The sequence below is a fragment of the Syngnathoides biaculeatus genome, chromosome 23 (assembly GCF_019802595.1).
Source record: "Syngnathoides biaculeatus isolate LvHL_M chromosome 23, ASM1980259v1, whole genome shotgun sequence".
Classification (NCBI taxonomy): domain Eukaryota; kingdom Metazoa; phylum Chordata; class Actinopteri; order Syngnathiformes; family Syngnathidae; genus Syngnathoides; species Syngnathoides biaculeatus.
This window is the reverse complement of record NC_084662.1, coordinates 8,183,192-8,207,778: the sequence shown is the minus strand read 5'-3', so window position 1 is coordinate 8,207,778 and position 24,587 is coordinate 8,183,192. Positions and strand designations below refer to the sequence as shown.

Genomic DNA, 24,587 nt, shown 5'->3' with positions numbered 1-24,587 from the left:
TGTCGAATATGCATCAAAAAGTGTTTTAAAAAAAAAAAAAGTCTCCTCACAGGAAAAGCGGAGAGGATGAGACCACGTCCTCCAGGGTCGTCGGGCCCAAAAGCCGACCGGCGACGAACCCGAAGTGGAAATTCAGGTCCAATTCCCCAATTCACGTCCGCCTGCCCCGGCTGCCGCGTCTCCTCCTCGCCGGGGTCATGTCGCCCTCAGCTCCGCCGCACAGGTGCTCCTCCTGCGGGGCCGTCACGGCACAAAAAGGTCCGCACCGGAGCGCTCGCGTTCGTCGGCGGTTCCGCTTCAGCAAGACTCCATTGAGGGGGGATGTTTTCACCGCAAAGTGTGACGTCTCGCCGGCTTCGCGGCAGACAATGGGGACCAAGATGGATCAGCCGAGGGACGAGAGGCAGCCCGCGAAGACCCGTCGCGCGCCCGCCGTCCGCCGAGACTCACACAGAGCGGGAACGCACAGCTTCCGGCTGGACCTTTCAAAGTAATAACTTGTTCCGGCTGCAGTACCATTCCCTCGCTGAGGTGAGCTTTATTTCGAAAGGTAAAATCGGAATTGTCGCGTATCCTACATCGCTTTTGATGGACACAATCTATTTATGGCTGTACTCGTTTCGCGACATTAAAATTGAAGTTTTGTTCTCCGTTATCCATGTTGACCCATCGAGTGTACAAATCAATAGGCCACTAAGACCAAGACCCTGCCAATCTTCCTCTTTTCCTTTCGGCTTGTCCCAATTAGGGCTGATGAAAACCTGCAAATTGAGAATTATAAAACTGAATTGTGGAGAAAATGTTTTGTTTTATTTTGTTTTTTCCTGTGGCAAAAAACAGGGCACAATCAGACGGTGTGGGCGGGGGAGGGGGGGGAGTGGTATTCCTATTTAACAGCCAACACAGTGTGGATTGGGCCCTCAGGCTGTCACGCCGGCTTTCGAGCGCCTCGTTGTCAGCCATGAGTGCATGCGCAACGGGAAAAAACTGGAAGCGCGAGGCTTTTAAAAATTCTAATCTCCGAGGTGATAGCCAACGTGTATGCAGGGCCTTTGTGCGTCCGTCCAATAATGAAGTAAGTGCAATATGACTTTGGGTTACATTTTATTTTGAAGGCGAGCCCGCTGGATGCTTTTACTGCTCGGGTCCGACTCGAAGCGGCCGATGTTCCGCTCGGCGGGGTCCTTTTCATTCCCTGCGGCGGCTGCGGTGCGCAGCTGCCGCATGACGCGGCCTTCGAGCATCCTCATCAACATTAGACGGCCCCTCCCCTCTCGCGCCGTCGCCCTATCGGCAGGGCGCCCTCTCTTTGAGTTGTCGCCATCATAATTTGTCCTAATTCCTCATTCGCTTCATTAACGTTTCTGCTAAGCAGCTATTGATGTTGAATACTTAATAGAGGCTGCTTAATGAATTCATATCCTCCGTTGAAATTGCTCTACAACTAGCCATCAATTATGCCGCCGAGAGGGCGAGGGAGCGTGATTATCTCATTTCTGTCACTCGGTGGAGCGCGACGTCGTCTCCGGAGAGTGGAATGTCGCAAAATCGGTCAAATTTGAGGATTTTCCGGCCGTATTCCTCCAAATGTCGAACAAAACACAACAACACGTGACCTCACCAAATCTTTCACAAGGCACCGTCATTAAACACAATCTTCCAAATTGACATTTCTGTTCCCAGGTTGAGTATTTTAGCTTTTGTTTTAATCTTACTGAGCTTTATCTGAAACGACTGTCATGCTTGTACGACATTTAAGTGTGTTATTACTTAAAACGTGGCGTGTACAGTTAATAAATGGCTCGGTTGTTGAGGCTATCTCTGCGTTTCGCCGTCGCCATCAATCTTTGTCCAAACCCGCCCCTCCCTCCCACGTACACACAAAGAGACACACTCACCGCACACGGTGAAAGGGGAGTTTAATTATGCCGCTAATCTTGATTGACAGCGGCGTACATAAAGGCTGATTCCCGCAGGCTGTGTGTCAAAGCGACCGCGCCTTCACGCATTGCTATTTGTCATCCCTCCGTATTTTTTTTTATGTATCTCTGCCGTCCCTTCCGCTGCCTCTCGTTCTTCCTTGTTCGGGTACTAACTCCAGCCTTGGAGCGATTCCGCCTGTACTTGAGGTGCTTTTTGGTGTCAGATGGGAAAGGATCTCGTATCCACCGGGACGCTGAGGGCGAAGCACCCCGGTGGTAGTTTGATGGTGACTGGGGGGGCAGGTTCGTCTGGCGGAACTTGATTGTCAGTGGGATTGAAATAGCCACGAAGGACGGTATTCTCCTTTTGGTGCTCAAGTCTGTGTTTTCGCAGTTTTTGAGCGTGCAAACGCCAAAGAGGTGCGAGTGAATAAATTCAAAGGCTGACTATAAATCATAGAGCACCGAGTGTTCCTGAGACTTGTGAATGTGGTTGAAATTCAGGAGAAAAAAACAGAAAACAGGACACTGTCACGACCCATCGGTACGGAGGAGGACCCAAATGCAGGACTCCGGAGATGCAGAGGCAGTTTGGGAAAAGTGTTTATTCGGTCCGAAGTCGGGGATCAGGCAGACAGTCAAGTGGGGAAGCGGTAGTCAGGACGTGGGCCGCAGAGAGCAGGTCCGCGGGCAGGCAAGGGTTGGTACACGGAAGATCGATCAGAGAAGGCAGGAGTATCAAAGACGTCAGGCTTACGGGGTCGGTCGGAGGACAGGCGCAGGTTGGTACACAAGGGTTGACGATCAAGAGTACGGGAGTGCAGGAACGGGGCGTGAGTTGCGACGATCTGGCCAAGACCAGTCGTCCCCTGGGTCCTATAAATACCGGGGTGAATAACCGAGGATGAGGCGCAGGTGTGCGCCTCCTGATCAGCGCTGTTGTGCTGGGACCCGCCCAGCCAGGGCTAGACCGGCAGGACCATGACAGACACACCTTCCCATAAATCGGAAAATACCTTCAATAGCGACCAGCCGAAATGCCGTCAACCAGTTTGTTTGCATGCACTGCTGCGGCTAACAACGTAGCAAAGGAGAGCAGTTTTTCAATTTTTGTATGAAATAAATCCAATGCATGTTTCAAAGGCCATCGATAAAACAAGCGTGCGTCTTTACCGCAGCTCATCAGTGCTCAACTTTTCCTTGCTCCACAGGCCGGGTGCGTCACTTCATGACGTATTTTGACAAACGGCACAGAAGCAAATATAAAATGATTAATAAGTATCTAGCACTCCATTGCCACATTATGATTATTGTAGTTGTTGACTGTCAAAGAAAAATGCCCAGGTTTTATTTTTTGACTCCGAGACTCCGGCAACCGACAGATTTTTCTGTGCATTGTTTTGGATTCATGATATTGAGGGCCTCGGAGTGTTTTACATCCAAATATATCTCCTGTGATTACGGCTTTACGACCGCGTTAGCGTAGGTTAGTGATGAACTACAGTACTTTAGTTCAGTTAAGGCTGCAGTGCCGTGAAGAAAAACCACGCACCTGCAAACTCTCCTGGCATCGGAGGTCGACTGAGACGGGAAGTGACAAAGACGCGGGCCGACATCGACTTCTTCTGGATTGCAGGTGCATCTTTATTACTTTATCTGTCTCGAGCAGATGTCACCAGACGCGTGCCGCTGCCAGCCGATTCCGCGACGCCGCCGAACACACACAAACGCACGCAGCCGCAACCGCTCTCACGTGCCGGCTTCACCTTGTTGTCCTATCTTGACAGTGATCCAGCTGCACGGCCCGGCGAGAGGAAATAGCCTGGCGTGAATGTGCAATATGCGCGTGAGCCAGTCAAGTGGAAGATCTAGTGTTTACACCTGCCGAAATTGAGGACGGAATTTAGATAAGGCGGGAGAGAGCGATAGTGGGATGCGAGAGAGAGGGGCGAAAACGTCTGTGCGGATGCTCGCATTGAAAACACTTCATCAACAATTGAAAGAAGTCGTAACTAACGCTCCGAAGTTGGAACGCGAGCTATTCCGTCACGAATTGAATCGATTAAATGTCGATTTTTAAAGGGGAATTCCGGCGGTTTGGATTAACAATGTATCCGGTAGGTCACGTTTTATGTACTATATCTTGAAAACGTGACGTTAATCCTCTCGTTTAATGGTGTTTTGAGAATATTTTCATCGGCAACTACGAATTTTCATGGGCGTCGCCATTTCGGCAAGTCACATGACCTGCATGCGCGGATGTGACGTGTAAAGTGCACCGACAAAGGCTCGCTTACTGATGGCTAGCGCTGATTTCTTGGATTTATCCTCATCTAGTGAAGAAATAGCAGTATCGGTTGATCGGGAAGACGGAGGAATATCTCCATACAGATTTGAATCTGTGGCCGTAAATAACGTTGAATATTCGGAAGGCTCTTCGGACGGGAATGAGGGCCGCAAGCTAGCGATGAGGATAAATCCGCGCTGGCCATAATTGTGTCCCAACGTAAGTGAGCCTTTGTCGGAGCGCGTAGGTCATGTGACTCGCCAAAATGGCGGCGCCCATGAAAATTCGCAATTTCCGATAAAAATCTTCTGTTCTCAAACACCATTAAATGAGAGAGGATTAACATCACATTTTCAAGATAGAGTACATATGACGTGACCTTTTTATTTCAAACCACCGGAATTAGCCTTTAAAGGTTTTTATGGAATGTAATTGAGCTTCGAAGGGTAAAATTGGAAAAATTGGGTAAAATGACATGTATACACGTGGAAAAGGTTGTTGGTCTGCTTGCTTCCGTTAAAGAAGAACTCACAAAGTTCACGTAAATAAGTTAAAACTGGTGGAACCATGCCGTGCAACCTGTGCCGTACTGACGAGCCACAAAGTTGTGTTCTGGGGGTGCTTTGCTACATCCGGAACGGTGTGTCTTGAATCTTAATTTTATCTTCTAAATTCAACACACTATAGAAAAACAGAGTGGCAAGCACACCTGCCAAATTTTAATGATTTAAAAAAGAAAATCACATAAATGAGATTGCAAAATGGTATCTTCGGATAACGTATTTTTGTAACTTGTCAGGTTACAATGCAATTTTGTGGCAATCAAACCATCAGCAAAATGTGCTGCCGGGGTCAGAAGACTTCGTCTCCGGGTCTTGGATGTGATTCGTGAGCCAGGCCAGAAGTGCGCGAAGTCCTGTCCTGTCCTGGCCTTTAATGTTAGTAGTCAGGAACATTGACATGTGGTTTAAAAATATGCTTTTATCCCTTCTTCCCTCCGCAATGTAATAACAACGTATTTCTCAATCTGGTCTGCATGCCATGTATCATAGCTTATTTCGGTTTTATTGATGGTCTTTGTCTGGCGAAGCCTTTTTTCCCCCGCTAATAAATTGCTCGCGAGCGTGCGGCCGCATGTATTCCGTCATGTGTGTTGGTGCCCCGAGGCAGAGTTGCAAGTGCTATTAGACCAGGATATTGCCGTCGTCGCTCATGGCGGCTCAATGCCGTTCAGTCCATTTGTCATTTTTATCAAGAGGCGAGACAAAATGTAAATCACATCAAGAACCAGTCGCAGAAGGCACCCCGGGGTCAACTTCCACCAGGTACGCGTTTACGTGTAATTGCGCGTTTGCAGTTGATAAATAGGTTGCAACTGAATCATCATTTGGAGACAGGAGCTCATTTTTGATGCCGTCACTCAATCCCTTGCGTCTTTTATTAAATGTCACCGGGGAACAATTTTACCCTCCAACCAGAAACTCATCAGGGTGGCACGTCGACTTGCAAAATGGCAAAACCAGACGGCTCTTTCATTTCCAGTCGGCGCTCCGGGCCGCACAAACCTAAGGAGACCGAGCATCAAACCCAAGTCACGATCGCCCTTATCGGAAGCACGCCGGGAATCTCGTTAGGAACGCCAGCCGCGTGGACGTCCATAATATTTCAGACAAGGTTGACGTGGGACAAATTCAGGAAACGTCTTGTCTCGAGCGCTCGGATTAGGACTCAAATATCTGCATCCTCGTGAATCGGTTTATTGCCACCATTGACAGGAGGACACTCTGTCACGACCAGAACGTGGGTCGGACCCAAATCCACGACTCGGGAGACGTTGAGGCGTATTTATTCAGTCCAGTGTCGGGGATCAGGCAGGCAGCGTTTAACAAAGACGTCAGGCGTAAGAGGCAGGTCAGTGGACAGGCAGGGGGTCGGTGCATGGGAGATCAGGAACGGGATCACGAGAGTGCGGGAACCGGGCATGAAGCAACGATCTGGCAAAGGCCAGACCGGACGTGTAGTTCTAGGCCAGGACGGGGACCGGCAGAGCCGTGACACATGCGGATATGGTCATGTTTTGTGGAATTCCACTGGTCACAACGCAAAGATTTCTTGTGTGTGCAGAAGCCAAGACACAGTTGTAGTATTAATATTCACATATTTGAGTTTGAATTTGAAGGCAACCTGTACGATGGCCGTTTAAACGGCAACGAGAGCAATGCGGCGGCAAGACCGCGCGAGGCGGGGAAAGGCGTTTGAGCGGGAGATGGATGGAGCGAGGTTTCGGGGGACGGGAGAAAATCATCAGCCCGCCATCTGTTTGAGGAGGAAAGGTGACGGAGAAAACAATTACACAACAGATGGGCGCAGCGCGGTGGCACCGAGAAGGCGAAGGGCGAGGAGAAAAGAGGTGGAAAGAGACGGAGGGGGCCACGGGGAAACGGGAAGGACAAGTTCGGGTACTGATCGGTTGGAAATGCATGAGGTGTCTGGCGCCTCTTTGTAACGGCACAAGCAAGCGAAGGCATCGCCTCCCCACACGCCGCATTTTTAAAAAAATGCTCATCGTCGTCTGTTGTGCCTCAATAATTCCGACGCCCGGTCAGTGAGGAATTCAGTCACTTCGCAGGGATAACGCGCGGGAATCAAACAAATACTCGGCTTAAATCCACCTGACTTGAAAAATGTGGGTTTCCCGGTCCTGTGCGCAACTGAGACCGAAACTGAGCTACGAGCAGAACCGGCTCAAAGGAGGAATGTCATCAGAACTGGCCTATCAGTCAGTCAGTCCGTGAAAGACTTTGGTTTTTCCCTGACACTCGTATACCCCCCACATTTGATTTTCACCCGTCCCATGCCGACGGCGGAGCCCTGCCGTCAGTTCTACCATGCGGCAATTAATTGACGCTTCCGCAAGTGGCCGAGGAATGTGGTGATTGACAAACGTTGAAAAGATGGAAATACACGTACCATATTTTCCATACTATAAGGCACACCTTCAATGAATGGCCTATTTTTATTATGTATAAGGCTCACCGCATTATAAGGTGTATAGAATCGACGCTACACTAGAGGCTGGGGTTACGTTATGCATCCATTATGTACCGCCTCTCTAGTATAAAATACTTTGACGAGGTAGCCACCTGAGTTCTTTTCTTACTCCAAAGGGTGAAACTAATAAATTAAATTAATGTTAATTACTCTAAATGTCTATTACAATTTTACTCTTTACTTGTGCATTTAATTCTCTATCAAAAGTCTCTGAAATAATATTTCCCCTTATGAGTTAATGTTATCCTAATTTAAATAATAAACTCACCACTTGCAGATAGTCAAATAATAAACCTGGTTATGTAACAAAAAGTGTGAACATGATGGAAAATCAAACATGTATACACAACAGTCAAATAAACAAAGTAAATTTAACGGGTACACAATGCTCACATGCTAAACAAATATGAACATAGCCGGCAAGCAAACAAAATTCAAACTCCAATGTCACTGGGGTGCTTCCCAAGGCAGGAGTGAAGAAAGGTGAAGGTGGTTTTTCCTCTGTCCGGCGTCCTCACGGTCCTCGTCCCTTTTTCCTTCATTGAAGTCCAAACACAGCCTCGCTAGCCGCGTTAGCTCGACGCTGACGCCCTTGTCCTCTCCTTCGTGGTCCCAATACACAGGCCTGGCTAGCTAGCGTTAGCTGGTTGCTAGCGCCCAAGCCAAGTCCCATGCATGCAATTAGCCCCGGTGGTAAAGCCTCAATATTGATCCATATATAAGGCGCACCGGATTATAAGGCGCATCGTCGGCTTTTGAGAAAATTAAAGACTTTTAGTGCGGAAAATACGGTATATGTTTAGTTATGTTCATAACATAAGGGAAGCATAAATGAAATGCTTTGGAGAACTCGGTAGCTTCGGGAGAATCCCATCCATGACAATCAGTCAAACGGCAAAAACTAACCCCGCATTTTCCCGTCATCGAGGCTTCCGATCCTCACAAAGATGTCACCGCCCTTGTTGGCTGCAGGCGGAAGGGCGCACGCCACCGAAAGGGACGTACGAAAGCGCGGCAGCGCACCGTCGAGGCTAAGCAGTTCGTCAGGTTCATTTCCACTCGCATGCTGTCTTTGCTGCTGTCCTTCCATCTGCTTGGCCCCGCCTCCCCCAAAGTGTGCGTCTGTGCGTGTCGCTTGCACCAACACACAGCACGCTTTGGCAAGCAGGCGGCGCACCGCCGTCGCTTTCTGGCTCAAACACGCTGCCGACCTTCCAACAAAATAAGGATTAGAGGCCCCCGAAACCCCACTTTCTTACTCGCTGGACTCTCTTCAAGAGAGGGATTTTGCAAAAAATAGACCCCGACTGTGTTTTTTTTCATTGCCAGTTCTTAAAAAAAAAAAAAAAAGAGAACGAGAGAGTCAGGTCACATTGACACCCAAGCAACACTTTTTTTAAGGCAGACGTCCAAGGCTGCTGGCGCCCTGGATTAAACGGATTTCATGCTAATAAATACATCAACGCCGCAGTTTGACGTAATTATCGGAAACAGCGGCGCGTCGTTCCTGGCCGGTGCGCTCGTCCTTTAAAATAGCACAGCCGTGTGCGCGTGTCTTCGCGTTTACATAGTAATCAAGGCAATAATGCTGACTCCTGGGAGGGCGGAGCTTGCCGGTGGTATGAGTCAGTTATTAATAAGAGCTGGGATCGGATGCGTGGCTCTGCACGGGTGCAAAGTGAGATATAAAACTCAACTGCTAACCGCTTTACCGGATTAGATGCGTTCCTGAGAGGTGAACATTTGCGTCATAGAGAGACCATATATATACATCTATGTATATACTTTAAAAAGTTACAGTCATTCACATTTGAAAAATATGGTCAGTCATGCCCGCAGATATAAATTTGCGGGGGTGTTTTCTGTCTGTAATTATGAGTGTACCCCTTTAAGAGCGGAAGGGGGCGGTGTCAGGTAAACTAGGAAGTAGAAGTAGGCTGAGCAGGAGCTCGTTAGAATCCGTGTTAAAAAAAAAAAAAATGTCAGGCCTGGATCGCGCTGGATCGGTTTTCATGTGCGCTGAGAGCTTGCGACAAGTGCGCAATTGCGCAGTGGCGCAGCTTAGAGGGAACATTGGTCAAGACTACACAAAATAAGCGACATAACAAATTTTACGCGCATGATTTTTCGTGGCCGGCACGGTGGATCAGCTGGATTAGCCCGCCTCCTGCCCGTTGACAGCTGGGATAGGCTCCAGCACTCCCCCGCAACCCTCGTGAGGATAAGTGGTGAAGAAAATGGATGGATGGATGGATGGATGATTTTTCGTGTTTTCGCGCCCGTCAAATCGGAGTGACTAAAGTTTTACAGTTTTACCCTTCCAACACATGAAAAACATTTAAGATCACGATGAGTGAAGTTTTTGCCCCGTGACGCCAAATTCAAACTCGTCTGTACGCAGGGCAAAAAAATTTAACTAAACAAAAAAAAACATGAAAGCAACAAATGTTTCAAAATATTGAGAGATTGGCTGTTTCGCATTGATGGCGCGGATAACGGAGACAGAAGAGGATTTGTTCGGAGGGCGAAGGAGAACGCGGCGGAAGAGGCTCGCCCCAAAGACTTTTGGGTTGCGCGCGAGCACGAGCGCCTTTGTTTTGCGTCTGGTTTCCTTTCCGATCACATCCCGTGCGCCCCGCTTGTCGTCTCCCGGTTAACAGCCTCCGCACGCGCACTCGGCGTGACGCATACCGATACCGAGTGGCCTTTCGGGCCTCGGCTCGGGATGTCTTGGAGCTCGGTGGACTGAACTAAAGTAGGATGTTTTATTGTTTGATAATCGGCTGGGAAAGTGCGCCGGCTCTCCTTTCCTACATGCGAGGGCATAACAGTAACATTACGTTACATTACAGCGCTACGGTGCTGTGGTTGCCTAGCGGTTAGCACATTCGCATCGCAGTCAGAAGAAACGTGTTCAAATGGCTCTCAGAATGAAATCAAATCCTTTCGGCTCGCGAAACAATGGCTAGCCGCGCAAAACGGCCGCTAAAATGTCATTGTGGCCTTTTTGAAGGTCACTGCTCACCTGGAGGAAAAAGTCTCGTTGGTCAGGAACTGCTTGCAGGGGGACTTTGATATGTTCGTTGCGTCGCGGTGGTTGGGGAATACAAAAGTTATTTATTTTCGATAGCTTTCAATATGCTAGCGTACAAGAAATGGACCGAGTTTTACAGTCACATTGATTTCCGTGGAGTAAACGATTGTAGATAGATAGATAGATAGATAGATAGATAGATAGATAGATAGATAGATAGATAGATAGATAGATAGATAGATAGATAGATAGATAGATAGATAGATAGATAGATAGATAGATAGATAGATAGATAGATAGATCAAAATCTCTTTTGTTGTGCCTCTCCTGCAACATTTCCGACAACGCCGGCCCCCACGGAAACATAATTACGCGGACAGACTGATGACGTGACCCCGCCCGACCCCCCCTTCTCCGCGCGCCCTACATTCCGAGATCAGTCCGGCGCTAACCCCGGCAGCTGCCGCGTCCTCTTATTATAGCCCGCGCGGCGCAGGCTCCCGAGGCAAAAACCGGGGGTCAGGTTACCCCTCCGGTTCTCGCATGTACTGTGTGTACACAGATAGACCCGAAGTCTGAAAGTGGCTCTCCGAGACAGAGCCAGGGCAGGACTGTCAAGCTCAACTTAGCTTTTTTTTTTTCGACTCCTGTCAATATTGTTGCCTGCGCTCGAGTGTGGGCATCAGTTCTTCGTCAGGATGATGTTGGTATTTGTGAATTGATTCCATAAAACTCAGACTGTTGCTGGCGTGAGGTTTCTTTTTTTCCGCTCAGAACAAGAGCCCAATTGACCTTTTGTGAGCCGTCGCTCCCGCATTTACATCAGTTGGTCTCTAAAGCCGACAGCATTGGTGGTGTGCAAGTGCGTAATTGCGCCGCATTGACCTTAAAGGGGAAGCCCACTCATTGAAAATAACAACGTATCACATAGGTCATGTCATTGGTACTGTAACTTTAAAATAAAGATTTTCATCAGATATCATGTAAGGATGTTTATATCAGCAATTTTTGAATGTTCCCGGTCGCCGACATTTGTGACATGTGACATGTCATGTGCTTGGTTACGTTCCTACACAGTTATCGTCAGCGATTTCTCGGATTTATCCTCATCTGATGAAGAAAGAGAAGTATCGGTTGATCGGGAAGACGGAGGAATACGTCCATACAGATTTGAACCTGTGGCTGTAAATAATGTTGAATTTTCGGATGGTTGTTCGGACGAAAATGATGCAGAGTCTGAAGAGCGAGCTCCGCCGTAGCTTGGCTAACGGCCTCCGTCGCCGCCAAAGCTCGGATCGTGGCCTCCGCCGCCGCCGAAGCTCGGCTAACGGCCTCCCTGGCCGCCGAAACTCAGCTAACGGCCTCCGCCGCAGCTCGCTCGTCAGACTCTGCGTCATTCCCGTCCGAAAAACCATCAGTCAGTGACCGGGAACATTCAAAATTGCCGATATAAACACCCTTAAATGATATCTGATGAAAATCTATAATTTAAAGTTACAGTACCAATGACATGACCTATCTGATGCATTATTTTAGTGGACTTCCCCTTTAAAATAAAATAAGTCGTGATGACGCGTGATTGTAAAGCAGAATCTTATACAGCGCTTTTATCGCCATTAAAAACACATGGCAGAGATCTATATTTTTTTTTAGGAGGCTGCACCAGATTAATGGCAAGATGATCGTTTGAATGGATGCCCCCCCCCCCCCCACCTTCCGGAATGAAGATGGTCTCTTCCAACGTTCTTGAGTCTTTCTCCACGAACCAGGAAGTTGCCATCCTTGTTCTACCCCCAAAACACATTCAAACGCAAATCACAGCTGATGAAATTTCCATTTTTGCCATTTGACCTTTCGGCTTGTCCCGTCAGGGCTCGCCACAACGCGTCATCTTCGATATTTGTCTGGCACAGTTTCACGCCGGATGCCCTACTTGACGCAACGCCTCAGCATTTAGCCGGGGAGAGAAGCTTACAGTGCTCGGTATTCCCAAGCGGTCTCCCAGGACCGAACTCGGTTAGCTTCCGAGATCTGACGAGATCGGGCGTTCTCGGGGTCGCATGGCCGCAAACTTGCCATTTGGAAAAAAACGAAGAACATAAACAAAGGTTGCTAACGCTTCAACCTTGGCGGACGGTGTAAGGTCGATGGCTTTCTTTCTTTATCTATGTTCTTTCCATCCCTTCATCATTGCCCTCTTTTTGGCTTGCTTCGCTTCCCCTTCTGCCTCTCTCTCTCGCTTTTAATCTCTATTTTGGACCTCAGAGAGGGAGGGAGGGAGAGGTTGCGGGGTGGGGGGGCTGACTGAAAGGGTGACCCCTCTTCTTGTCTCGCTTCGAGTTCCGCTACAAAGTGAAGTTAACCACCTCGGACCGGACTCCGAGCGAAAAGTTGGACCAAAACTTTGCAAACTATCCACAAGAATCAAAGAAGGATGAAGGTTGCGGTTTATTTTTAGAAACAGCTGCGATCCGGCCAGCTTCCAAAGTTTTTATATTTTCATTTTTTTTTTTTTTTTTTTTTTGAAAGCTGCTGGGCTAGCTTTACTTTCCGGATTTAATGAATGACTTCCACGCCGGTGTCTATGGTAACAGCGCACTGGCCAAGTGACTGATGGTTATCGCGGAACGCCAAGCAAGCTCCAAGTCCAAGGTACTGCTTGAAAAAACAAAAAAAAACGAGGACTAAAGTAAAATCCATTTCCCTCCGGGCGATTTTTGGCAATAATGATCCGCTAGCGATGTTCCAAACGTTATTCCCACCGCGCGAGATCTCACTTGGAGCGTTTAGAATTGAGCTGGCAGAAATGGGAAAGAGACAACGCGGAAATATATGAACTGGAAAACTGCACTTGAATGATGCTCAAGGAAATTCACTTAGCGGCATTATTCTTATTATTTTTTGTTGTTGTCGGTATTCAAGCAAAAGTATTGAACAGCACGCTTGCCAAAGCCGTTTGAATTTGAATAGGAGGAGGAGTGGTCTTAATATTCTCATAAACTGGAAGAAATCCCTTTGTGTAATTTTGCATCGTGCAACGTGACATGTACAGCACGGGTGTCAAACTCAAGGCCTGGGGGGCAAATCCGGCCTGCAATGTGATTTTATGTGGCCCGCAAAGGCAACTCATTTCTGTCAACTTCTATGATTCTTGTAAAAATTATTACAAAAATGTTATATTGTCATGCATCCTAAATAATAATGTTGAGATATAAGTAATTTTGCGTTAACAAAAGTAAACAATAGTTGAAAAACCTATTCGCCTTGATTTCCGATTCCAAAATTATTTCATAAATTTCATGTGTAAATATGAAGGGATGGTGGATCAGCTGTGAAGTGTTGGCCTCACAGTTCCGAGGTCCACGGTTCAAAATGTAGAAAGCAAGTTAAGGAAGGAAATCCTCACGAATGTCAAAGGACAAACTTTGAGAAACTGCGCTACCGATAGTCCGAAATAGCTCGTCCCGACAAATGGCCGACGCTCAGCGGTTGTTGGGTCGACAGGTGCTCGGCGTCATCTGCTCGTGTAAGACCTCACATTGGCGTTCGTGGGGGAATGCGACTGAGTCTTGCCGCAAAGAGCAACTCCCCCGACCCTTAAAAAATGGACTCTTCTTCCGCAAAAGGGCTTTATAATTGTGCATATGTGCCACAAGATGGCAGCAAAGCACATAAAACGGACAGGACCATTGCATCTAGCATATACACAATCAGGATCCCATGATACATAAATGAGCGTGTGCAGCGGGTTAATTATTAATATTTCACACAGACAAAGCAGCACCACGTGAAGCTCATTAGCTAGCGCACGCGGCTAAATAACTCAACAGTACATCAAACAAACAAATAAGTGCACGAGCGCTTTACACAAAACATATTAAGTCATTAAACTCATCTTTTGGCATTGCAGATTCGAACAGCAAAGCAGACGACAAAGTTTATTTGTAGCTTCATCGGGAGAGAAGCAGAATCGAGTTCTTAGTTTTTCCAAAAATCTAAAAAAAAAACGCGCTAATTGCAGGCAGGTGTCGACCGCAGCGCTCGGGCCGATGAATCGCGGTGACGTCAAAACGGCGGAGGGCCTTTTCCTCCCGATCCGTCGCCGCGTCGTGACGCCCTCACCTGCGGCGGGTCGATCACGTCGGCCGGTCGCGCTGCCGCTAAATCAATGCGCGGCTTTTGTAGCCGACGCACACGCGCGCCTCGGCGCTGTGCAAGCACGCTAAATTGACGTGGGGATTTGTTATCAATGCGGCAACATAAAAGGTCAGCTTGTTGGATAAAGACTCCAAATCCTCAACCCGAGACCGACGTTTGCGTGGCTTTTGGCGGCCGCTATTTGTCGTCACTGCGGCTTTGGTGCCAAAACTGTCTAATAAGAGGGGTTGCTGTTTAATTGTAGGAGTAATAGTAACAAACTTAAAATATGAGTTTAGTTGTGCCCGTGGCCACGCTTGTATCTCAAAACATTTGTATCTCAAATCAACTTTCAGCATTGAAGTGAATGGAAATGCCATTGATTTGTTCCAGCGCCACCTTCCTGTTAGCTCCTTGTATTTTTTTTTTAAAACGCAAAGTGCAGAGTACAAGCCATTTGATAAAGAACGCAAGAAAAATGACATCATTTCATTGGATATAAATCTTATTTTTGAAAATATGGGGTGTCTGGAATGGATTTATTGGATTTACCGTACATTCTTTTCAACGGGAACAATTGCTTTTGTTTTTGTACGACGTGTATGATTTTGTTAGAGTTTCTGGAACGGATCAATCATGAAAGCCCGGTTTCAAGCACAGTTGCTTGGCACCGGGACGCCACAAGTTGGCGCCAAAGCGGCCCGAGCACAAAAACAGCAAATGAGTGAGTTTTTCAGTGAATAAACCCAAAAACTGCAATTGTAGAAGGGCAAATATGCTGAGGTCCAAATCATATTTCCTTTAAATTGAGACCACGAGTGGGTGATTATTTTCGCAGAGCTAACGGATGTTTTTGCTAATTGAGCATTCGGAGAAGCCGAACATGTCTGTGAAAAAGATGCAGAAAAAAAATTACACATAATTCAATTCTCCGATAACCTCGGGTGATCTGGGTCAGCGTCTCTCGCGCTTCCATCGTGGATCATATTTCCGCCTCGTGGCAGTGATATTTGCCCCCCCCCCCCCCCCCCCCTCATCCGCGCAACAAAGCGGCACGCTCGGGTGATTCTCCGAAGCCCCGGCGAGCAACCAGCTGCCGCCTGCTTTAATCAAGGCCAGCGCTACAGCTAACGCCGATACCAAGCATTTGCACGGCGTGAGACGCGGCCTTGCCGCAAAGACGCCCGCCTGCTGCGGCCAAGTCTCGCATTCATTCCCGTTCAATCATTTGGCAACTGATTTACTGTTAATAAATATACATTTGTAAGATTGAGTATGACTCCAGGTGGAACAGCGGATGACTGGTTCGCACATCCGCTTCACAGTTCTAAGTTCACGTACGTCTCTCTGGACTCAGCTGCCCTCTCCGCCAATGAGGAGCCAGACCAGCGGCGCGGACGCGGCGCCTCCGCCGCCAGCCAATCAGAAGACGGTTTTGGACGACGTGATCCTGACCTTCAGCTCGCCGATGGCGTGGCTGCTGGTGGCGGCGCTGGTCATCACCTGGACGGCCGTGGCCGTCGTGCTCTTCGACCTCCTCGACTACAAGACGCTAGCGGGTAGCCAAAACCTCTTCGTTCGCTTTCCACAGTCGTCGTCACCTCATCCAAATAAGTTGATAACAACTGAAAACCTTTCATCCAAAATTTCACTCCAGCGTTCATATTTAATAAGAACATTTTCAATGTCAGCTTCGACACTTTTGAGGCAAACTTCAAAAGTGGACGTCATCATTTTCAACATCGCATGTCACACGAGTCTTTTTTTTTTTTCCGTTTTACATTTAAATTTCAGGGTTCCAAAGAACGGGTAAATGTGAATATAATTTTTTTTTCAGGATTAAAAAAAAATGTAAACATGAAATTTTTACATACAACATTATTAAATCTGTACAAATCAACATTCCTGTTTTATAACAAATTATATTATCTGTGTTTTAAATTTTGGGGGAAAAAAACAAATCAAATAATTAAAATTATGGTAAAATTAGTAGTAAATTAATTAATTAATTAATTCCGCATCTCCGTTGTTGACTATTATAAGACAAATCGAAAGAGAATTAGCATCTACCATAACAATCTAAATGGAATTGACACGCAGAGGTCAAAGGTGGACCGCCCTCAGACGCCCCCCCCCCCGCCCCAAAATGTCACGCCAGCGTTCATATTTAAGAACATTTTAATTGTCAGCTTTGACACTTTTGAGGCAAAATTCAAAAGTGGACTTCATCATTTGCAACATCATGCATCAGCATGCATGCAACAGCATGTCATTTTTGGGGAATCACACATGTAAGAGAGTCATTATGTTTTACATTTTAATTTCATGGTTTCAAAGAACGGATAAATGTGAATCAAAATTTTTTTCAGTATTTTAAAAAATTGTAAAACAGAAAATATTTGCATGGAACATTATGAAATCTGTACAAATCAACATTCTTGTTTTGTAACAAATTATATTTTCTGTGTTTTAAATTTTGGGGGAAAAATACACATCAAATAATTAAAATTATAGTAAAATTAGTACAAAATTAATTAATTAATTGCTTAGTAAAGTAAAATAGTAAAAAAAAATTACATGCAATTTTTTTAAAATGTATTTTACACATTTTATTCTAACAAAAATTAGATGTGGGGACTCAAACATCATGTTTAATGTCACATTTATGAGATTATTTTTAAAAATGGAAAACTATGCTATTTTATTTGATTTATTTTATTTCAGTCCCCATAGCAGACAAAATGTCTCGTTTTAAAACAATTCCGCGTCTCCGTTGTTGACTATTATAAGACAAATCGAAAGCGAATTAGCATCTAATGGAATTGACACGCAGAGGTCAAAGGTGGACCTTCCTCAGAAAAGACCCCCCCCCCCCACCCCCACCCCCCATTCCCTGTCACCAAACCCGAACCCGGTCGATGTCCTCGGACGGCTGACGTCCTTTCCCATCAGTTGCTCATTTGTCCCTCCCACGGCGCCTCCTCCGCGTTTTGGCCGCTGTTAACTCCTCTCCTCCTCTTCCTCGACCCCCCCCCCCCCCTCGACCCCTTTCACGCATCCTCATGCTGTCCATCACCCACCTGCCATCACCCGCCCCCAAAGAGTACACGTCGTACTGTGACGACCCCGTGTGCGTAACACCTGGTAAAAACATCTGCGCGCTCGCTCACTGATTTGCTTGCCTGCATGTTGACTTAAAAAAAAAATATTAAAATTTCCTCAAACGGTGGCCTACGCTAGGAAAAGCAACAATCACCTCATGAAAAGTTATTTAAAGTACGAGCCGTGGAACTGGCTCAAAATGGCGGCTCCGGACCAAAATGGCCGACTTCCTGTTTTGTGTCTATAGATTAAAACTGATGTTGGGGACGATCCTTCAAAGAAAAAGTGCCTTCTTTTTCCGGGAACTGAAATCTACAAAGCAACTGTAAACATTTTAGTCGTCTGAATTATTTATCTACAATTATTATGATTATGTTCCCGCTACTAAAAAAAAAAAAAAAAAAACTCCCGGCCTGTTTTGCACTCGCTTGAGTGAACGGCGGCGGCGGCCACTTTTTGAGTGCTTGATGTCGAGCATCATTTGCGTGTCCTGCGTTGCCGTGCGTGACGACGTAAATCGAGAGAAAATGCACGAGAGTCGCTTTGTGACTTTGGGCTTGATTTGCTCAATTGGCTCGCAAGATTTGTTTGACGCCATTTTGAAGCGTAAAGCCCTTCCCGATGCAAGCCACCTGTTTTTGTGTTTATGATTATTCTTTTGACAAGTGACTCGAATGTGCTTGAAAGCACGCCTGTTTTTTAAACCCGCTGATGAGAGTAAAAGTGGTGAATTTCTTATTTATCGGGGGAGAGACGCCACTGTGCGCCGCTAGGCGCCGTTTTCGCTACGCCCAAAAAAGGCTAACGGGTAACGAAACGGTCGAAAAATGACCTCCAAACATATTTACAATCAAATGTAAACGTTGACTTTCCAGGTTCTGTTTGTGAAGGGCAGATTGCGCCGGCATGGCAACGCATCTGATTGGACAAATATATCTACCGTCCGCATTGTGTGCTGCACCCGAGGGAAATGCAACAAAATGAAGACGATGTTCGGGAAAATCTTTACGATGTCATGTAAAGGAGATTTCAAAAGTATGGACGGAGCTGTGAGAACAACTCCACGCGGGTCATGTGAACGTCTTTGGCTGGAGAAGCTAGTCTCGCGGTGTTAGCGGTTGTTAGCCAAACTGCGACCGCGGTGACGGTGCGGCCATTTTGCATTTGTTTCCCCGGAGTCGACGCGTGAACTCCCAAGTGTGTCCCACCTGGACGCCGCCGCCGTCCGTCAAGCGCGGAGGGCGCCAAAACGCAGCTGATGAATGCGCTGACATTTGCGTGATTGGCACACAATAGAATTTATTGTGGCAATTCACGCACGGGCGGCACGGTCGCGCAGATGCAGAGCGTTGAGGACCGGGGTTCAAATCCCGACCCCGCCCGTGTGGAGTTTGCACGTTCGCCCCGTTGCCTGCGTGGGTTTTCTCCGGGTGGGCACTCCGGCTTCCTCCCGCATCCCAAAAACACGCAACATTGATTGGACACTCTAAATTGCCCGTAGGTGTGATTGCGAGTGCGGCTGTTTGTCTCCATGTGCCCTGCGATCGGCTGGCAACCAGTTGAGGGTTTACCCCGCCTCCTGCCTGCGACCCTCGTGAGGACGAGCGCCTCAGATGATGGATGGATGGGTGGACTTCACGCTCGCTTCCTCCATTCGTCTGCAGCACTTTCCAGCGCACTTGTGCCTTGACTTCACTCCAATTTGGTCCGTGTTCAAGCTCTTATGCTTAACGACGAATCAAGTTTTAGCATTGAAATGAGTCCAAAGGACTCCAAGATTTCAATCAATATCAGCAGCGGTTCATAATGACATTTTGTTGAGCCGGTTGTAAAAAAAAAAAAAAAAAAAAAAAAAAGTAACAAGCCTCGTTTATCAGCGTTTTAGAGTAGAGAGCGCGAGAGCAAAGGCAAAAAGTCATCAAGAAAAATAAAACGCTCACCAAACGATACTGCAGATGACGAGGCCGGGACGTGATTTCAAGTCGTCATGACGACATTTGAAGTCGACAGGGGGCGTTTTGAAGTGTTTGCGGGGTTTGAAAATCGACGATTGAAAGCCGGTGGTCTTGGACGCTACGCACTCGTCAATCATTAATTTTTTTGATTTATTTTTCTTTTTAAAACGTTAACACTGCTAACTGGGCGCCTTTTGCCAAATGCTGGCTTTAAATCTCGTCATGATGACTTTGAATTTCATTGTGACAACTTGAAATTTTGTCGCAGCAGCATTACATTTCCATCCATCCATTTTCTTTGCCGCTTATCCTCACAAGCGGGGAGTGCCGGGCAGGAGGCGCGGTACACCCTGAACTGGTCGGCAGCCAATCGCAGGGCGCATGGAGACAAACAACCAATCGCACTCACAATCACACCTAGGGGCAATTTAGAGAGTCCAATTATGAATATTATATGTTTTTGGGATGTGGGAGGAAACCGGAGTGCCCATCCGGAGAAAACCCACGCAGTCACGGGGAGAACATGCAAACTCCACACAGGCAGGGGGGCCGGGATCGAACCCAGGTCCTCAGAACTGTGAGCCCAATGCTTCGCCAGCTGATCCACCGTGCCGCCTCTAAACTTTATCATTTATGTGATATGAAAATTAGAAATTTGGGCACAGATTTTGATGGAAATTGACACTCTAGATTTGGCTTATCAGGCCACATAAAATCATGTGGCGGGCCAGATCTGGCCCCCGGGGCTTGAGTTTGACACCTGTGCTTTTACCAGCTGGTCCCACCATGCCGCCAGGTCTTGGCTTTTATTTTATTTATTTTTTTTTGGGGGGGGGGGGCGTGACCCTAATATGCCCACTTTTTTATCGACAGGAAGTAGAAGTGCTTCCCAGCAATTTGCGTTGGGAACGTTTACAAACGTACGCATCGTCCGACTGTATCCCCACTCCCAGCATGCATTGCACGCGTTCTCTCCCCGCATTGTATTTTATTTTTAAATCACATTTTATGCATAACTCGCATTTGCAGATTTGTTCAAGTTTGCAGTGAAATGAAAGCATTTAGGTGTGGCGCGTCCTTTGTCGTCCCTTTTTCCTAATTTGGTGCCGCCCTCAGGTCTGCCGCCGCCCGCCGCCATCGCCAGGCGAGGTTTGAAGGCCGGCAGAGGTGAGCGCACAAACGCGATCCGTCTTTTGTCCTTTTCAGTTTTTGCACTTGAGATTCAAGTGTGACATGTTTGTGTTGCAAATTATAATTTTTTTTTTTTTGTGTGGCTGTAAAAATTGAGTGAGGCGTACATATTTTTCAGTGAATTGTAGCTAGTAATGGCCCAAAAGAAGAAGAAGATTTCAGTTAACTTTTCGGTGAAAAATAGTTTATGAACAGAGGTAAGTACATTTGCTAGCTATTTGTTTACCAAATGAGTAAAAGGGAAGCGTTTATTTATTTTTTTTTATTTCAATGAGGCATTTATTTTTTTAAGTGGATGACGCACATGCTAACTGCGACCATTTGAGGATTTTACTACAGGGAGTCCTCGGTCTAAGACTCAGATCCGTTCCTACAGTAGCGACTTAACTCGAATTTCGACTTCAGTCGGATTCCACCATTAAAGTCAGAATTTACATCAAAATACCAACAAATAATCGACAAGATATGATGTACGTAGCATGACTGCTGAGCGGTGGAGGGATGAAAAGAAGGGGAGGCTGTGCTTAGCTTAGCTATTGCCAAGGAACCTGGTGGGTCCTCAACCGTCTCCATCTCGACAAGTATCAAAAACCTCGTTTTGCGATCATTGTACCCGACATAGGAACGGAACCCTTCAACAAGCGCTAAAATGGGGGCTTTGTTTTTAATAACTGTCACCACGGTCGACCGATTGACGCCTCGATGGTGTCGGTGTCTCTCCTTTCTCCGATCTTTTTCTGATCTTGAGCTTCGTTTCCGTGGTCATGGATTTTCTTTTGGCATTGCTAAAAGACACGGCTTTCTTCTTTGGGGCCGTGATGTCGAAAAAGGAGGGCGGAAAATGCGAAGATACTCGCGGCGCACAAACACGGACGAGCACGGACAAAATGGCGGACGGCGTGGTAAAGCCGAAACGTCGTAGGTCGAGACCGTCTTAACCAGAGGACTTCCTGTAATTTGGCTTTTTTTTACGTCCGCGTAAGTACAGCTCGTTTTTTTTCGAATATTTATTTCCCAGTTCTTGATCCAAAACTGAGAGCGGTATTTATTTTTCATACCGCAAATGAACGATGCATCCAGCGGCTCATGGGGGCGTGTCGAGTTGAAGAAAAGGCCGCAGTTTGAGGAAATGCAGCAACTGGAGTCGACGTTTTGCAAGGCTTTCCTTGATTTTGCCGTTTCTCCGTGAATCCAGGGGCCAGGTCGAGCGCCGCCGCCGCCGCCGCCGGGGCTGCCCCTCCGCCCCCCCAGGAGGGCACCGACTGGCTGGAGCTGCTGTGGACGTTTGCCGCCAGCCTGGTGGCCCCCGACGAGGAGGACGAGGAGGAGGCGGCGGAAGATTTTCAGCAGCTAACCGAGACCTTCGCACGTAAGCGCCAGCATCCGCCGTCATGCTCGCGTCAACGTCCGACTCCCGGCGCCATTGCGTCATATTTAAAAACCATTGCAAGCGCTGCGTCATGACTTCTATGACGATGACTTGTTGCCGTAGCAACAACCGAAGCGGCGTTCTCTTAATCAACGCCAAGTGTAGCGAGAGAGTGATTTTGAAACAAAGATGGTGGCTTAAAAAAAAAAAAAAAAAAAGCAAAGCACGAAGCCATTTGCGAGCGCTAACGCCGATCGATCGTCAGGCCCGGGCTGAGCTGGCTCTTTATTTTCCGCCCTTCAGCTCTGCGCTCGGACGACTTCTGAAGGAGGGGAGAAGCGGCGGCAACGAAATACCTTTGAAGGATGACACAAAGAAACAAATGTACAGCGCAAAGTCCGGCAACGCCTATTTCTGTCTGCTTTTTAAAAAAAAAAAACAACTTTATTCAATTAAAAACGCAGCGGATGAAGGACTCGCCGTTTGCTTGGTTTTATGACCGGCACGAAAATGTTCACGTTTATTTCCTTGGCGTGGATCGTTAGTTCCAGAATCAGGATCGGAATCAGTTTTATTGGCCATTTGTGTAAAAACACACACAAGGAATTTTTCTCCGGAAGTCGGCGCCGCCCTGGTACGACATTCAGAACAAAGAACAACAAAGTAACAGGAACAAAGAACGAGAGACGTTTCCGTTTCTAGGAACTGTTCACGGACGTGCAAGATCCAAAGTCTTCCACATTGAGGACAGGTAAGAGTCAGCGTCTGGACCGACCAGCAGGATCTGAGTGTGTGTCCCGACGTAGGTTCAAGAATTTTATGACTCGATTGCCAGAGGGGAAAAAACTGTTCGAGTGTCTGCTAGTTTTGACTTGCATTGATCTGTGGCGCTTTCCCGACGGAAGGCGCTGGAAGAGCTGGTGGCCAGGATGTGGAGGGACCTGAAAGGATCCTGCCCACTCTGGATCGAGTTCGCGTTGCGCGCAAGTCTTCAATAGTGGGTAGAGTGGTGGCGACGATCCGTTCAGCGGTTTAGGTTGTCGGTCGCGGTCGGAGTTTGTCCTTTTTTGTGGCGGCCCCAAACCAGACTGCGATGGAGGTACGCAGTACTGATCGGATGACACGCTGTGTAGAACTGTCTCAACGGGTCTTGTGACAGGCCGTGCTTCCTCGGAAGCCGCAAGAACTGCATCCTTTGCTGGGCTTTTTTTTGAGGATGGAGTTGATGTTCGTCTCCCACTTCAGGTCCTCTGAGACTGTAATTCCCGAAAATATGAAGGTCTCGACGGTCGACGCAAGACAGTTGGACAGCGTCGGGGGCAGCTGTGGTGAAGGATCCCTCCTGAAGTCCACAATCATGTTTACAGTCTTTAGAGGGTTCAACGCCAGGTTGTGTTGACCACGCCAAAGCTCCAGTCTCGCCGCCTCCTGGGAACTAACAAGTGATCTCGATCTTAATTTGTTTTTCAACAAACATTTCAAACATTTCTCTCCACCCCCCCCTCCAAAAAACTCCATATCATTATTATGGGTTGTTGAATAAATATTCCATTTTGGAACAAGGTTGTGTATGTGGAAAAAGTTTTGCCCAGCGACAAAGTTGCGTAGAACGCGATTGGTTGACGTGCCAGAAGAAATGATGACCACCGACCCAAAAAAAAAAAAGGTTTTATGATGGGTGTGTTCGATAATTTACATCACGCATCGTGCTTTTCTATATTACATCTGCCATAATGGATGTGTTTGCGTTATTTTTCGCTAATTACACACACCACACCACCGCACCACATTACCTCGTCGTCCATGCCGCCTGTCTCGTAGTTAATCCGTAAAAATGTTGTGACATCATTAGGAGGAATCCGAGTTCAATTCCCCGGATTGTTGTGTGCGTCCAAAAAAAAAAAAAAAAAAAAGAAATCTAATGCTTGATTAAAACTAATGTCAGGCCCTGTTGGGAATGCGTTTGCACTGTCTTAATATTATTATGGAAATGAAATTACAGCACATTTATTACTGTAGGGACTGCACCAGAAACGGTCCCTAAACTGCACTGGTGAAGTTAATAATTCATCCGTCCTCAAAATAACACGCTAAGGCCGACGTTTTACTGAAATAGTTATTAAAATAACAAATATGCGTCAATAAATTTGATCCGGACGGGAGGTTTGGATGGGGGGGACGTTGCTGAGCTTTGTCAACTGCGGGCCTGTGAAGCCTTTTTAAGTCGCTTCGAATCACTCGATGTGGCATCTTCGGATTGGCAGCCATGCAAAACGACGAGGCACACGCGCACAACAGCAGGCAGATACACACAACGCGCACGCTCGCTCGCAACGCAAACATGGCTGCTGCTCCGCCATGGTGTGCCGTTTCCCTTTAAGAGGCCGGCCTCCTGCTGCTGGGATGCCAGGCACGCAAATACACAAAAATATGAACGCGGGACACACGAAATAGCGAGCTCGCTAGCTCCGCCGTCAGAGATTAGCGGCTTTGGCACATTTTTTGCCGCCGCCGAGGGGATTGCGGATTATTTGCGCGG

The 24,587-nt window shown here is 47.2% G+C and overlaps 1 protein-coding gene across 4 annotated transcripts; it reads left to right on the top strand.

Annotated features, from left to right (window-relative positions):
- Positions 1-321: 321 nt before the first annotated feature.
- Positions 322-23,466, top strand: LOC133496812 (triadin-like). Of its 4 annotated transcripts, none has more exons than XM_061812831.1 (5): positions 322-531; positions 15,789-15,990; positions 20,605-20,655; positions 21,875-22,048; positions 23,294-23,466. In XM_061812831.1, the coding sequence occupies exons 1-5, from the start codon at positions 322-324 to the stop codon at positions 23,308-23,310; spliced, it is 654 nt and encodes a 217-aa protein (XP_061668815.1). In that variant the 3' UTR covers positions 23,311-23,466. The 4 variants fall into 4 exon arrangements, 2 of the variants coding, with proteins under 2 accessions (XP_061668815.1, XP_061668814.1); XM_061812830.1 differs by lacking the exon at positions 23,294-23,466 and adding an exon at positions 22,352-22,509; XR_009793864.1 differs by lacking the exons at positions 322-531; positions 15,789-15,990; positions 23,294-23,466 and adding an exon at positions 12,063-12,946 and having other exon boundaries at positions 21,875-21,961.
- Positions 23,467-24,587: the final 1,121 nt, after the last annotated feature.

Coding starts and splice junctions, on each gene's coding strand:
- LOC133496812 (XM_061812830.1), top strand. CDS start 322: ATGTTTTCACCGCAAAGTGTGACGTCTCGCCGGCTTCGCGGCAGACAA. Junction 532..15,788: donor AGTACCATTCCCTCGCTGAG/GTGAGCTTTATT, acceptor CTCTGGACTCAG/CTGCCCTCTCCGCCAATGAG. Junction 20,656..21,874: donor AGGTTTGAAGGCCGGCAGAG/GTGAGCGCACAA, acceptor CCGTGAATCCAG/GGGCCAGGTCGAGCGCCGCC.